At 48.9% G+C, this 16831-nt stretch overlaps 1 protein-coding gene across 3 annotated transcripts in view; it reads right to left on the bottom strand.

The window, feature by feature from the left end:
- AGL (amylo-alpha-1,6-glucosidase and 4-alpha-glucanotransferase) overlaps nt 1-4285 on the bottom strand; it is a 76241-nt gene extending 71956 nt beyond the window's left edge. For 2 of the 3 annotated variants that reach the window (XM_075003495.1, XM_075003497.1), the window contains exons 1-2: nt 3972-4090; nt 3744-3893 (exon numbers count right to left, since the gene is read on the bottom strand). In XM_075003495.1, coding sequence (XP_074859596.1) covers nt 3744-3825 — 82 coding nt within the window. In that variant the 5' untranslated portion in view covers nt 3826-3893; nt 3972-4090. Of the gene's footprint in view, nt 1-3743; nt 3894-3971; nt 4091-4158 lie in introns of those variants that run through there. The other variant, XM_075003496.1, reaches the window with a different exon arrangement.
- Nucleotides 4286-16831: the final 12546 nt, after the last annotated feature.

The following is a 16831-nucleotide window of genomic DNA, read 5'->3' as shown; positions in this document are numbered from 1 at the left end:
ACATTTATGTTTTTTGAAAATGTAAATGAAGTGACAAATCAAGGCCCCACTTTAGCAATTTACAGCATGACACCTACATTTGCATGGAACCCCATTGACTTGCATGGGATTCTGCCTGGGTGCAGCACCTCACCCAGAAATTGTGAATTTTAAGACTGAAGGCTCACAATCATGAAATGGAAATATTTATAATCTGACCACTCAGGTGAACACTTGGCCATATGGAATTTCATTTAAGCCAAAAAGTCAACTGAGTTTCTGAACGAATCAGATTACATGCTCACACAAGTAGAATCAGACAGCTATCTCCGGGTTTACCCAGAAGATAAACCCGCTCAGGGCTGATCTTCTGGGTTCATTTTTGCACACCAAGTTGGGATGCACAAAACTGAACTGACAGGGTGCTCAACATTAAACCGCTGTACTCAATATTGCCAAGACTCTTGTCAACCTCCCTCTGTGTGGACGGCAAGGTAATTTGACAGTAGGTAAGTCAATTCCAGCTGTGCAACTGCTGTAGCTAAAATTGTGTATTTTCAACGGCAGGAGACTGAAGGCAAGCCCACCACGACCACAACCATGGAGCTCCAGTATGCAGATGACAATCAACACTATTTTGCTTTTTAACTGAGGAATGAATATGGTTGCCGCTCTTTTTCCCCCACAGTCATTCAAACCATCTTAAGTGCCTTCGCTGAAGCATATGAGAATCTCAACTTCACATTGTCCCATCGGTGAAGGTTGCTGGAGCATCTCAGTCTTTTTGATGTTCAATCTCATGCACCTTCTATTGAAGTCAATGGAAAACTGCTGGAAAATGTGGAGCACTTCCCATACCTTGGATGTCATCTTTCCGCTAAAGTCGACATTGATGCGAAAATCCAGAATCGTCTGAACTGAGCGAGTTCTGCTTTCTGCCTGCCTGAGACAAAGGGCCTTGAAGAAATGGGACATCCATCCCAAGACCAAGCTCTTTGTATACTATGCAATGATTGTTCCAGCACTACTATATGCACATGAAACCTGGAAAACATACAACGCACCAGGTGAAGGCCCTTGAACAATATCATCAACACTGCCTCAGAAGAATCCTCAATATCTCTTGGGAAGATAGGCTCACAAATACTGGTGTCCTGGAAGAGTTAAATGATAATGGCTTCAGTGCTGGTCAAGTTCATCAACAACTTTGTTGGACTGGTCACATGATGTGGATGTCTGAACAGCACCTCCCAAAAGAGATCCTCTTTTCTGAATTGGAAGGAAGACAGAGGAGTGTTGGGGACCAACAGAAGTGATCTAAGGACATGCTGAATGCACACATGAAAAAGTGCAGCATTAGCGTTGACACTGGGGAGAACCTTGCCCAAGACTGTTCCCAGTGGAGAACGGTAATCTGTGAGAGGAGTGACACAATTTGAGATAGCCCATCACAGTGCAGATGTGGAAAGGCAGAGAAGAAGAGAGCGTCAAACTGCCTCTTCTCCCCCAACAGCTACCAACCCCTGCCCCTTCTGGGATAAGACCTGTGGCTCCAGAATTGGGTGGAGCAGCCGGCAACGGACTCACAAATAGGAGGGTGACATGAAAATGTCCCACTTGTTATCAAGTGACCGCCAAGAAACTGACTTTAATGTCTTCTGTAGACCTAGCCTAAGTGCTTGCAAGGCATAAGCCATTGTTGTTTAAGGCTTCAACCCTGCAACTGACCATACCCACACAAAGTCACCTGACCACAGTGACTTCAATGGACAATCAGTTGCAGGATCAGGACCTCAGAACCTATGACTATTTTTTAAAAATGCTTTTATATTCATTCCTCAGTTAAAAAGCAAAATAGTCTCAACTGTCTTATATTCCTGATAAGAAAGTTTTACACATCATTCAAAGAAAATATATTTAATGTATTAGAAAAAGTTTAAAAGTTATTCTATAACATTAAACTGTTGAATTATCTAATCCTGATTAAATAAAGTTGCTCAACAAATGGAATTGGGCCAGAACAACCAAATTTCAGCTACCCAACTACATTTAAGTAGCTTATGCCCATGAAGCTTATAGTACCCGTTACTTTGTCATCCACTAAACATAAACACCTCTAAGCACATGTTAATTCAAAGGTTTAACAATTACAGGATTTGGATGACTATTAACTAAAAACCCTAAGTAAATTTGCTACAAAAACTGTACCCAAAAATTACTCTTTGAAAGCTCAGGCAATTTTTCCTCATTGTAGACCTGACAGTTCCTTACTGAGTCCGCTAAAATTAGATTAGGCCACTGGTTATATGCCTTTGATATTTTATCCCCTATAGTAACAGTACAGATACCAGTAATGCTTTGACTAAATTAGCTATGCTCTCCCTCAACTAGCTGTCAATTTAGGCAATTTGAAATGTGCAGCTTTCAAATTTTCAGCAACCCCCATATAAAGCTTATATAGCCTGAAGGAAAGTTAATAAGGTGGTCAGTACTGACAGCAATTTTTTTCATCCAGATAAGAGTTTCTGATAAATGCGCATACCACTCACTCAGCAAACTCTAAAACCAAAATAGCTGACTTCTAGTTCTTGAGAAGGGCAAAACAAGTTGCGCTTTTCTGAAAGTATTTTGAAAGTAAATTAATAAATCAACAATTTTTGGAAAATATTTTTAAAATGAGTCTTCTGGATGAAGGTTAAAAAACATTACTATTGCACCTTTAATAATCACAGAATCACAAAATCACAGGGCTGGAAGGGACCTCAGGAGGTCATATAGTCCAGCCCCCTGCTTCAAGAAATAAAACATGATCTTTCCCTGAATACAACCAGTGATAATCAATTATGAGACACCCACTGGCAGAGCTCTAGGAAGGTCTGCCTCCCCATCCTATTTACCCAGATCCCTAAATGGCTCCCTCAAAGACTGAACTCACAACTCTGGGATTAAAAGGCCAATACACAAACCACTGTGCTATCCCTCCCCCCAATAAAACAAATTATGCAAGAAAGAAGAGAGACAACCTGATAACTTTTGCATATTAAAATAGTTAAAGGGCTGAGCCTGCTGACCATTACTGGTCCAACCAAGCCATTCACTAAAAGGCTGAGTATACTTAAAAATGTTTTGAAGGTCTTACTAACATTAGAAATAACTCCTAATTACAAGATTGCTTTAATCAAGTAAGCACACACATTTAGCATGTCTTCAACTTATCTGTGACCAATAACACATGATTGTTGACAATATATTTCATATTGTTTAAAACATGGGAATTTGCACATAATAGATTTGGTATTTCATTCATGTCAGACATTCTCAAATAATGCATAAAAGAAGTTGAATTATGAAGACATTTATAAACACCAGGATTAATGCAGTCATGGACATGGAACTGTTATATCATTCTACAGGTGCTGTATTAAACTAGACTCAGACAACTGGAACAGCGATTTTACTTTTTTGAAAAAAAAAAAAAAATAGGCTCTTGCCCTGAACATGCTTTACAACCCACACTGATCTAGGCTGGAGGCTCTAACCCCACACGGCAGGAACACTCCAGGAGCCGGGCTCAGCAGTGAGCCCGACAGTGTGTGTGTGGGGGGGGGGGGGGGAATTGATGGGGAAGGGGGAAACTGATGGGGGAAGGGGGAAACGACCTGGCGCATTCCCAGAGAGGACCTTCTTCCGTAAGAGCTGCCCGGAGCCCCCATCCCCTCAGCCACTAGCCACGGAGGCCGGGCCCGCTGCGCGGCAGCACTGACCTTGCTCCAGCCGGAAGAGGGTCTTCTCCAGCTTTTCCATGGCGTTGAGGAGCAGAACTCGGGTCTGCTTAGCGGGGAGCATGTCTGCTGCCTGCGCACGCGGCCTCTCTCGAGCGGGGACACTGAACGCGGGACACACAGGAGCGGGCCCTGCAAAACAAACAACCCCCAGGTCACCCGCCTGGAGAGTGAGAAGCAGCCCCAGCCCGCGGGCGCCGCCGTACTTACATGGCCCCAGCCTGCACAGCACCCGCGGGAGGAGCGGGGAGCCGCGGGCAAGTGCCAGCGCGCGGGACCGGCCTGCGGCTGTCAGTCTCCCAGCACGGCGCGGGGTCCTGGGGGCAGGGGGGGGGGGGGGAACAGCGCCGCCCTCGGCGTGTATAAATAGCGGCCCCCGGCGCGGGGCTGCACTCACCGAAGGGCGGAGGCGGCTCCTCGCGCGAGCTGTCTCTGCGGGCCCGGCGGACACTCAGGGGGGCGCGTGACCCAGGTCTGCGCAGCTGCCCCCCCCCCCCCCACTTCGCAGGCGCGGTATCGGTTCCGCCGCGGCCGGACGCTGACGCGGGGTGGGGCTCCCGCGAGGGGCGGGGCGGCGGGGAGCACGTGGAAGGGTTGGTGTCGAAAAGCGCTGCCCTTATTTAGGGGTTGTGTTTAAAAATAAACGAGGGCGGCTGGGCTGGCAGGTAGGCCTGGAGCGCTGCGGTGTCGGCTGCCATGCCAAAGACTGCGAGAAGTACCCCGAGCCCAGGGGTTGTATCCTCGGTACTGCATGCACCAGCACAGCAGCTCGCAGCCTTCCCGCTAGTGTGGTCCCAATCACCCTCCGCCAAACCCTACATAGACGCATAATCACCCCCACACTGGTTACAGTCCCGCACCAAGGTCCCCTCCAAACCATGTGGAGACGCCCAATCACCTGTCAAACTGGTTGCAGAGCCCCATCAAAGCCAATTCTAGCCCCTATATACATGTCATGAAATGAAAAAGGAAACCACAATGTAGATTTTTGTACAGCAATTAACATTATTGGAAGATACTTAATTTAAAAATAATTATTGTAATTTTGCAATTTAGGTAAAACTTATTTTCATAGACTTATAGAACACTAGAACTGGAAGGACCTCGAGAGGTCATTGAGTCCAGGCCCGTGCCCTCACAGCACAACCAAGTACCCTCTAAAGTCGATCTTCCCCTGTAGATGTCTCTAACCTGCTCTTAAATATCTCCAGTGATGGAAATTCCACAACCTCCCTACGCAATTTATTCCAGTGTTTAACCACCCTGACAGGAAGTTGTTCTTAATGCCCAACCTAAACCTCCCTTGCTGCAGTTTAAGCCCCTTGCTCTTTGCCCTATCCTCAGAGGCCAAGGAGAACAATTTTTCTTCCTCTTCCTTGTAACCTTCCTTGAGTACTTGAAAACCACTATCATGTCCCCTCTAAGTCTTCTCTTTTCTAAACTAAACAAGCCCAGTTTTTTCAGTCTTCCCTCGCAGCTCATGTTCCCTAGACCTTTAATCATTCTTGTTGCTCTTCTCTGGATGTTCTCCAGATTCTTCACATCTTTCTTGAAGTGGGTGCCCAGAACTGGACACAATAGTCCAAATAAGGCCTAATGAGCAGAAGAATTACTTCCCAGGTCTAGCTCTCAACACTCCTGTTAATACATCCCAGAATCACGTTTGCTTTTTTTGCAACAGCATTGCACTGTTGACTCATATTTAGCTTGTAACCCATGATGACCCCTAAATCCCTTTCTGCAGTACTCCTTCCTAGACAGTCGCTTCCCATTTTGTACGTATGAATATGGTTGTTCCTTGCTAAGTGGAGTACTTTGCATTTGTCCTTATTAAACTTCTTCCTGTTTACCTCAGACCATTTCTCCAGTTTGTCCAGATCATTTGGAATTCTTACCCTATCCTCCAAAGCAGTTGCAAGAATTCCCAGCTTGATATCATCTCCAATCTTAATCAGCTACTTTCTATGCCAATATCTAAATCACTGATGAAGATATTGAACAGAACAGAACCAAAACAGAGCCTGGCAGAACCCCACTTTTTATGCCCTTCCAGCATGTCTGCGAATCATTAATAATTACTATCTGGCTGTGTCTTCATGTGCCACTGCTTCCAGAAGCAGCATGGTAATAAACTGTCCAGAAGATGCTAATAAGGCAGCAGATGTAAATTTCCAGCACCTTATTAGCATATGGGCACATGGTTCAGAGTCTGGAAGAAGCTCTTCTGGACTCCAAAATACACATGCAGATGCGCGGCCCGCAGGGGTCTTCCGGAAGGGAGCCGTTCTTCCAGAAGCCCCTTCTTCCTCAAAAGAAGATCCCTGCGGGCCACGCGTCTGCACGTGTATTTTGGAGACCGGAAGAACCCCCTTGTTAGAAATCTTTTGTCTATGAAAGCACCAACAAACACCCTTCATACACATTGGTTTTTAGTGACAGGGAACACAGCCTTGTTGATAAAAGCTGCGTGATGTATACATGCCCTTCCTATGGGCCTAATACTTCCACATTCTGTGCAACCCCAATTCTCTACAAACTCTTTGAGCAGCAAAGGGACATCATGCAACACTCACAGATGACAGTAGAAAGAAACTCTATTAAAATCGTGCTGCTCCTTGCTTCCCCTGGACAAAACCATCCATGTGCCCCGATGCTTCTGCAATATTCTAACTGTAAAATGATATGTCAGCTGCTGTGTAAATATACTATGTATATACTACAAGTGAATAAGAATAAAATATAAGGATCTGTACTGAGCCAAACGTAAAGAGGGGAAGAAAAGCCAAAATGTCTGTTATGCATATCATGGCTTGGCTCTTCCTCTGTCAAGGTAATTAATCTATATAGTATTATAATCTGTATATATCTGAGGTTTCTTAGTTTTCCTATGAGGAATATTGTCATCTGAAATATTATCACTTAGCCTCTTGGACCACTGCCTTAGCAGCCTAACATTGCAACTACAAAATAGCCAGCACAGTTGCTACAAACATCTCACTCCTGATCTATCATTAGTTGACGCCACAGAAAAGGTCAATCTTGCAGCTAGGGAAGGTCAGTCTATTTTTATTGCATAGTATTATATATATATATATATATATATATATATATATATATATATATATATATATATAAAAGTATTATATATATATATATATATATATAAAAAAACCCTCTACTGCTCAATTTACAGTCACTGTGTTACACTGTATTTTTACGTTTGCAAAGGCAGCTAGTTGCCAAGTGAAGTGGGTAACAAGTAAAAACCTAGTAAGAACAGGAAGTTGAGATATTTGTTGAAAGGTTTCTTCATCAGGCACTATGTGCCACACATATAACACAAAACAGCAGAGCAATCAACTCCTCTTATGGTAATTAAAGCAGTTACAGTAGTGTCTGCATAGTTTCACCACTACAGGAAGGTAAAGTTTTATCTGCTGGGATAGGCTGTATAAATAAGCATTGTAACAGGTTTGATCACAGACATCCCCTTGTGACTGTCACTTGATGTGCTGAAATGCCACTGAGCCAACCTCCAGCCCTCATGGGTGCCCCTCAACCCTCTGTCCTGCTGAGTCAGATCCTCTGGTCTCCTCAAGCACTGTCACAGCCCACAGAAGTATAAACCAGATGCAGAGAGTAGCTCAGCTCTGGGGAGATTCAGTTAAAGATACTTGCCTCAGCACCCAGGAGCACAGAACCAATGGGACCAGAACGCCAGATCAACCTGTCTTACTCTGTACGAAGTTTTGTGCAGAGCAAGCTAATAATGTCAACACTGTTTCTTACTTAAACAGAGATGCACATCTTCTTCCTCCCCTCCCCGCCTTTCCCTTCCCCCCACTGGTAACTATTTATGTACACTGGGTTAATAATAAAAGTGATTTTATTAAGCACTAGAGGATTTACCTGGTGTTGCCTGGGTCTTTGTGGGGGATCATGGCAGGGGGTGAGGGTGGAGGAGACAGGGCAGGGGTTTGGGAGGTGTGTGGGGGAGGCTCAGGGCAGAGTCTTGGGGGACCAGGCGTCAGTGCAGGGAGTTAGCTATGTGCGTGGCCGGGGGGGTGGGCTCACACCAGAAGTCAGAGCGGAAGGTGGAGGATGGAGGAGAGGGCATGGGGGGGTCAGGGCAGGGGGTGTGTAATGCATGGCAGGGAGTTGGGTGGTGGGGCTCCTCAGGGCCGCACGTAGTGGCGATGGCTGTGCTATTCAGGTGACAGCAGCTGCTTGGCTACTGGCTTCCCACACAAGGGGGTAGGGGCTGTGTTGTCTAGCCCTGGCCTGCAGATACTTGGGAAGGGAAGGGGGGCAGGGCTGCACTGCCTGGCATTGGCCTGCAGCTACTCATGGAGGAGGAGTACTAGGGCTGCACTACCCACTCCCAGCTTGTGGCTATTTTGGGGTGGAGGTTATGCTGCCAGGCCCCAGCCACTGGCTCCTTTGGTGGCCAAACTCCGACCTTGCTTTCAATTAGGATAAGAGGAAGCTGCATGCCAAATTTGGTGGTCCTGGCTCTTACTGTTTGAGTGGAGTTCTTTAACAAACAGGTTCACAGATAGATGGACAGACAGGTGCACAAACTTCTATACAGAGAGAGATTGAGAGAGAGTAGGATTTATGAGATTATAAGCAGAGCCAACTAGATGGCGGGGCAGGAGCTTATTCTTATGTATCTCTCTCAATAATTAGCTCAGGTGCACAGAACAAAGCTAGAAAAGTATTTGTTGAACAAAAAAAAATTCAAATAATGTCTCCCATTTTTTCTTTTTCTTTTTGGTGCCTTCTAGTGGAAAAACAGAGTGGCCAAAATAGGTCCCAGCAACCTAAACACATCCTTCTGCAGACTCTCAGCCCCTTCTATGGACTGGTCTGTAGGAAAAACAAACCCATTTATACATCACTGATCTTATCAGTGAGCCATCAGGCTTCTGTAATAACCTTAATGGTTCACACTCAGCACGCCTATTAGTAAAATATATTAAAGTTCATATTTCTAACATCAAATACGGCAGAAATACATGCACACAAATGGGAAGCTCATATTCAGCAGATTACAAATTTTCTAATGATACTTTATGTGAAGTATTTTGCATAAAGCACTTTCCAGTTATGCATGTTCGTAAACATATTTCCAGAGGTGCTAGAACAAGTTGTATAACATGGATGCTAAAAATCGTTGAACCAAACTGTAAACCCTGTATAAAATGGAAACCACTTTGGACCAGGGGCTGCTACAGCACCCTGCTCACACACACTTAGTTCAAGTACCTATGCTTATTTCCATAAATCATATGGCTAGCTCCTTGGCAAGCATGTTTGTAGAATTCAGTTTTTTAATTCAGTTATTTAAACAAAGTTTATTTTTGTAACAAATTTAACTTTAGTAGGAGACCAGTTTTTAAAAGGATATACTGTCTCCTAAATGTCATAAAGGCTCCTAACGCTTTTATAAGATGCCATGTAAATATTTTCCCTTATTTTTAAAAAAAGTAAGTCCCTTAAAAAATTTTAAAATTATGAATGTATTAGCAGATTTACCTGGTGTTGCTCAAGTTCTTAAGTAAGTTTGGGATTATTTTGGGGCGGGGAATAAATAAAATGAAAATGTGCATGCTTCATTTAAATGATTGTATTTTTCAAAAATTAAGGAAAAGAGGAATTTCTACTGGTAAAAGAATTAAGTGATTCAAACATTAGACAGAAATTTTTGGTAGACAATGTTTGCAGATTTTCTGTCTGCTGCTAGAATCTCCTCCCAGCGACAGCAAGACCCACTGTGGGTATAGGGGAGGGGGTTCAGTGGGTGGGCCAGTTGAGGAGGTCCTCCCTGATCCTTCCAGAGTGTTAACATAAAAGCCCCAGTAACTTAGCTGCCAGAGGAGACTTACCACCCAGTGGCAGCAAGCCCCCGTGTATATTAACTGCCGGGGGAGACTTCCCCCTCACAGGAGAAAGCACCGTTGTGGGCATGTGGGGGTTCAGTGGGGGGGCCAGTTGAGGTGGTCCTCCCTGTGGGACACTTCTGCACAGCAGCAGCAGCAGCACAACTTCCAGTATCTTAGCCGCCGGGGAGATTTCCCCGTGGCGGCTGCAAGCCCTTGAATAGCTTTCCTGCCCCTGGATCCCTAAACATGTGCACTCTACAGTGGTGCTGCTCGGAAGCATGGTCAACACCAAATGGCAGGCACATCCTTTTATTGGGTTGGGTTGGGGGCTACCCACGTGATGTGGCAGAGTGCGGGAAAGACCCAGACTGTGTGGCACCTGGGGGGGAGAGAGGGGGGTTCGCACAAAAATGTAAACTGCTGAGAAGATTTTCAGCATGTTGTGCAAGCATGACCCCCAGCAGCCTTGTGGACACATTGTACAGTGGGGCAGCAACTGGCAACAGGCAGCGCAGAAAAAAATAACAAGTAGAGACAGAGCCACGAACTACGTGCAGGGGCTATATGTAATGGGTAGATGCACTCACATCACTAAGAGCAAAGAAAGAAAGACATTTCTCAGGCTCTCATACTAACATGAGCCCATGTGCAAAGGCTCACTGCTCCCGCTTGTAAATTCAGAGTCTTCCTGTTAATGGAGAGCAGCAGCCAGAGTGGAGCGGTCAGAGGGGCATTGTGGGTTAGATACAGGACACCACTGGAGGCTAATAAATTTGATTTTAAGACATGGTGCTTCCACACTGTCCTTTAATCGAACTTCTGAATTCAAGTTTGACGTTATACCCGTCAGTTAACTGTGATTTTGTAATCTCGAGATTGCTGCACCCTAAGTCAAGCTAATGGTCTTTACAGTGAAGACAGTCACGTGGTAAAATCAAGCTAAGTGGCTTAAATTTGAATTTATGTCATAGTGCAGATGCAGCCTTAATGTAGCAATGTGTAACTGCCCATGTCTAAAGCAATCTGTTCTCAAATCCATTCCTGCAATTTTGAATGACTGACCCTGTGCTTTGTTGATTGTTATCACAAAAGCAAGCTGTTCTTGGAATTCCAGTCAAAATGGTAGCTTCCATGGTTTGCAGCTTCAAATATTTAATGCAAAGGCATGTGCCATTACAAAGTCTTAAGAGTATTTAAGTTTCTTAAAACCATGATTAGACATTCAACTTTCAGTACCTACTAATGTTTTGGTGTACCGCTAGGATTGAGTGAATTCAGAAATTTTGTCGGATATTCAGTTGTTTCCTTAATGTCCACAACTGTGCCATTTGATTTGTAGCAATTCGTTTATCCAGGGAGTTCTTGAATTTCGAAATTATTTGAACTGACACTTTCATTTATTGGAGCTCAGAAAAAATGTTCACACAAGCATTTTTGCTCTTGATAACTGATTCAAGTATTTGGAAAGATTCTTGATCTGTTGTATCCACATCGTTACAGAAATCTTCAGGAAGTGTGGTAATATTGGAATTTGGTCAATTTCCCATCTCACTAGTTTAGCAGCAAAATTCCCAGCATCCACATCTTGTTGCAAATGAACTCACATGGAGGTTGTAAGATTCCATTTATGAACTTTACTTCCAGGTGAAGAAGATTTTAAACATGCTTTCACTTCTTTGGCAAATGTGCCTATAACTCGCAATGCCTGACAAAAGTCACCAGTTAAAAACAATGGTAATTCCACCCACAATTTGCTGATTTCATTTCTGTCCTGTAGAGTTCTGTATAATGCTCACTATCCATTCTTGTGGATCATTGTGCATTCATCCCAAACAAGAGCTTTCCACTGTCAGTTCCTTTGTTTATGTTCCAAAGTGGAGACTCTGCTTGGTGTAAACTCAAAGGCAATTTTAAAACAGAATGAGCAGTGCAATGTCTGCTAAATTTGGACTCACGGAGATGATGAAATTATTTCTAGGCATAAACAAGAGCTCTCCAGCTGCTTAGGCTGGGTTAGGCCTAGTGGACAATCAGTTTGCTGATTATAGAAGACTGGTGCATACTCAATAAAATGGTTTGTATACTCTTTGGAACTCAACTGACAACAAATCAGGACAGTTATTTTTCATCGATGCTCAAGGTAGAACTCGAAAAATATTTGTGCTCAATTTGCTGTTAGCCAAAGTACATAAACACTCCTAAGCCGCGTCTACACGTGCTGGCTACTATGAAGTAGCCGCGCCAACTTCGAAATAGCACCCACCACGGCTACACGTGGCGGGCGCTATTTCGAAGTTGACATTGACGTAAGGCGGCGAGACATCGAAGTCGCTATCCCCATCAGGAGATGGGAATAGCGCCCTACTTCAACGTTGAACGTCGAAGTAGGGAACGTGTAGCCGTTGCGCATCCCGCAACATCGAAATAGCAGGGTCCGCCATGGTGGCCATCAGCTGAGGGGTTGAGAGATGCTCTCTCCAGCCCCTGAGCTCGATGGTCGCCATGTCCAGCGGCCCCTTAAAGGTCCCTGCCCCCTGCCTTCCTGTGCAGGAAGCTGAGAGAGCGTGCAGGCAGCAGAACAGCCACGCGGCCAGCCTGCACGTCCCTCTGCAGCCACACCGCCCCCCCTCGCTGCAATGGCCGCCTGCCAGCCCCCCAAGCGCCCGCAGGGAACCCCCCACAAGGGGAGCCAGGGCTCCCACCCCAGCAGCCAGGCTGGGAAGCGGCAGTGGGACCCCTCCTGGAAGGAGGCCGAGCTTCGAGACCTGCTGGGGCTCTGGAGTGAGGAGGAGGTGCTCCAGTTAATGGGGAGCAAGAGGTGGAATGCGGATGCGTTCGCTCGGCTGGCCGAGGGCCTGGCTGCCCAGGATCACCCTGCCCGCACTCCTGACCATGTCAGGAGTAAGGTGAAGGAGCTGCGGCAGGGTTACGCCTGGGCCTGGGATGCGGCCGGCTGATCTGAGGCCGCCCCCGTCACTTACCCCTTTTACAGGGAGCTCAAGGCCATCCTGGGCCCACGGCACACCTCCTCCCCTCTGGCCACTCTTGATACCTCGGCCGACGAGCCCCAGCAGGCCCCGGAGGCGGAGTCCACCCCGGAGGCAAGCCCCGCACCCCAGAGGCCCCCCCAGGAGCCCACCTCTGGGGCACCGGAGGAGGAGGACGGGGGAGTCCTCCTCCAGCGATGGGGGACTCCGGATCGTGCTGCCGTCCCGGAGCTCCAGCAGGGCGTCCGCCCACCAGGTGCCCCCGACCGTGGGAGCGGACCATCAGGTATGTGCACACCCCCGGGGTTGAGGGGCGGGGGTAACAGACATGACCAGGGCCGTCCACATGCCCAGATGACCATGGCCCCAAGGACAGCAGTGGCATATCCCTCACAGGAGTGCATCAGCCCCTGCCCCCCGAGCACGACAGTGACATGCCCCATCCCTGGGGATGCGGGGAGCGGAACCTACGGTCCCCCGGGGGGAGGGGTGGGACACCCATCAGCAGCAGCAGCAGCATCTCCCGGGGACGGGGATGGGGAACCAGCAGCAGAGGGTTGGGGGGACAAGGGCCACGGCTCGGGGCCCACACTAACGGCTGTCTCCACTCTTCTTCCCCGCCATGTTCCGTAGCTGCACCATCGGAAGGACTGGAGAGCGCTGGCGAGGTGTCAGTGGTCCCGGAGAGCCCACCAGGGCCATCAGTCCAGGCCAGCCCCTCGGCGGAGCACCAACCGGCCCCAGGGCAGGGACGACGGCGGAGCCAGCACTCCAGGATGGCGACGGACCCCCAGCTGCTGGCGATCCTCCGTCGGCAGCTGGAGGTCTCCAAGCAGTGTCTGCGGGTGGAGGAGCGGCGCCTCGACCTCCAGGAGTGGGCGCTGGCCTGGCACCAGGAGGCATGAGGGGCCTTTATGCGCACGTTCGAGCATGTTGCGGATTACCTGGCCCCCCATGCTGTGCCGGCCGCTGCTCTGCCCGCCCTGCCTGCTCCACCTGCTGCTCCACCCGCCGTTGCACCGCCATCCGCCACCGAGGGCCCTTCCGCTGAGGGGGATCTGGGGCCAGCTGACACCCGCCGGCCTTATCTCCCAGTCCACCCAGCCCCCAGCCAGCCCCGGCCAGGGCTGAGGCCGAGGCGCGGGTCGCGGCCGCACACCCCCAGCGCTGGACATTAGGGGGTGTGGGGCCCAGGACGTGGCCCCCACCCTTGGTATATATCCCTCTCACTTATCATCTTTTGTAAATAGTTTGTATTAGACCCCTGTTATGTTGTTATGATGATACCTGCCCCACCATGTAAATCGTTCTCCCCTTCCTTGTCTTCCCCTTTTTTTCCTGTCATCTTATCTTATTTATAATATGTATATATATATATATATATATATATAAAAAATATTTATTTTGGCTGTAAATAGTTAGTTATGATAATAATAATAAGAGTTCAACATATATTCTGGTTTGACGAACAACATGTCTGTTTTTATTTACAAGAAAAGTGTGGGGGGGTGTGCTCTTGGGTGCTCTGTGGTGTGGGCGTAGGGGCAGGGAGTGTTGTGGAGGATGGGGGGGGGTGCAGTGGGGGGCCTGCCAGCGTTCACCCTGTGGCCTCGTTGAACTGGGCCCGCAGGGCCTCCCGGACCCGGGTCCCTTCGGGGTCCACCTGGCGACTGGGGGCAGCGGGTGGCTGCACATCGGCCCTGCCAGCCTCCACAGCCCAGCCCTGAAAGAATGCCTCCCCCTTGCTCTCGACAAGGTTGTGGAGGGCGCTGCATGCGCCCACAATCTGGGGGATGTTGGGGGGGCCCGCATCAAGGCGGGTGAGGAGACACCTCCAGCGCCCTTTGAGGTGGCCAAATGTGCGCTCCACCACCTGGCGCGCGTGGTTCAGGCGCATGTTGAAGTGCTTCTGGCTGGCTGACAGGTGGCCCATGGAAGGGTGCATGAGCCAGGGCCGGAGGGGGTATGTCGCGTCTGCGATGACGCAGAGGGGCATGGTGGTGTCCCCCACAGGGATCTCCCGCTGGGGGATGTAGGTCCCCACCTCCAGCCGGCGGCACAGGCCCGAATTCTGGAATACCCGCGCATCGTGGGTGCTGCCAGGCCAGCCCACATATATGTCCAGGAAGCGGCCCCGGCTGTCCACCAAGGCCTGGAGGATCACTGAGTGGTAGCCCTTCCTGTTTAAGTAGCGTCCTCCACTGTGCTCCGGGGCACAGATGGGGATGTGGGTCCCATCCAGAGCCCCGAAGCAACTGGGGAAGCCCAGGGTGGCAAACCCCGCGATGGCGGCATCTGGGTCCCCAAGCCGCAGGAGCCTGTGGCGGAGCAGGGCGTTGATGGTGCAGACGACCTGCAGGGGAAGCACATGGGAGATCACCAATGAGGGGTGTGCAGGGTGTGTGTGGCCCTCCCCTGCCAGGGCTCCCCTCCCCTCCCCTCCCCTGCCCTGCCAGGGCTCCCCTCCCCTGCCAGGGCTGCCACCCCCTCCCCCCGTGGGTCCTCTTACCTCCATGAGGACAGCCCCGACGGTGGCCTTGCCAACACCAAACTGCTGGCCCACGGATCGGTAGCTGTCTGGAGTGGCCAGCTTCCAGACAGTGATGCCGACCCATTTCTCCACACTGAGGGCACGCCACATGGCGGTGTCCGGGTGCCTCAGTGCGGGGGTGAGCCACTGGCATAGCTCCAGAAATGTCTGCCGGCTCACCTGAAAGTTCTGGAGCCAGCGGTCGTCGTCCCACTCTCCGAGCACCAGCCGCTCCCACCAGTCGGTGCTCGTGGGGTAGCTCCACAGCTGGCGGTGTGTACGGCGGGGGGGGGGCGGGGCGGGGCTGCAGGGTTTGGGGTTGCTTCCTCCTCCCCTGCGGGCAGCTCCTCCTCTGTGGCTAGGATGTGATCAGCTGCCTCCTGCATGGCATTGAGCAGGGCGAGCACTGCTCCTACAGGGGCGGCTGGGTGGACCTCTGGCTGCTGCTGCTGCTGCTGCTGCTGCTGGGGGTCCATGACTGCGTCGCCCGAGGTGGGCGTGCCTATGGCTCTGCAGACTGCGTGCTGTGCAGGCTGCGTGTGTCTGGGAGGGGCCCTTTAAGGGAGTGGCTAGCTGTTGCCCCGGAAGTGCTAGTCCGCCCTGTGACCCTGTCTGCAGCTGTTCCTGATACCCTTATTTCGATGTGTACAACTTTGGCGTGTAGACGTTCCCCTGCAGCGCCTACTTCGATGTGGTGCTGTCCAACGTTGATGTTGAACGTCGACGGCACCAGCCCTGGAGGATGTGTAGACGTTATTCATCAAAATAGCTTATTTCGATGTCGCTACATCGAAATAAGCTATTTCCATGTAGCGTTCATGTGTAGACGTAGCCCTATACTGCTATTGTGGTAGCATCTTCTGGGATCATGCACCCTGCTCTGTCAGCTCCTAGCAGCCTAGAGATCTTTATTTCTTCTGGTTTGGTGTTTTCGCTCTCCCATTTGGTGTGTGCTCTGAACTGCACATGCAGCTGATGGGAAGAATCCATTTGCATGACTCATCTTTACAGAAAGCAGAGTTCAACAATAAGAGTCTTTAGTCCTTTTGCTGATGGTTTCCAGTTGTAAGATCCAAGTACAGTCCATCTATTATTCATGGGTCTCCTCTTTCAGGGGAAACATAATTTCTGTAGAAGACTAGCTCTTCGTACTAATTGATGTCCCTCTCCTGTATGGTGATTCAAACATAGGCTCAGCATTTAATTTTCCATGCTGTACTGTGATATTACAAGAAAGATTAATGCATGTAGCAGCTCACAAGTATTCCGTAGTCTAAATACTTTCCATGGTTCTTACACCTGTCCTACACATATAAACCTGCAAATGAGCCTGACAGATTCCAGCTATGTATCTGTCAGTGGCCAGTTGGGACAGGGGACCTTAGCACAAGCTGGCACCTGCCCTGAACATTTTTAATGATATATTTTCCTGTTGCATTTTGTGTACTCTGCATTACAAAGACTTTTTGTTTTAAAGCGTGGTTTCCTCATTCTAACAGGGTTCCCTCACCAGCCAAGCACCTCCTACTGGCCATCCTGGGAATTAGCTCTTCCAGGTGCTGCATTCTACTTACCTACTTACATTCTTCTCTCACTCTGCAGAGTCTTACTTTCAGAGCATCAGCTTCCAGTTTATATCTTGGTCCTCTGGCCAGGTCACTATATTCT

Source organism: Carettochelys insculpta, chromosome 9 (genome assembly GCF_033958435.1).
Source record: "Carettochelys insculpta isolate YL-2023 chromosome 9, ASM3395843v1, whole genome shotgun sequence".
In the NCBI taxonomy this organism is placed as follows: Eukaryota; Metazoa; Chordata; order Testudines; family Carettochelyidae; genus Carettochelys; species Carettochelys insculpta.
The sequence above is the reverse complement of the archived record's forward strand: the minus strand, read 5'-3'. Positions and strand labels throughout refer to the sequence as shown.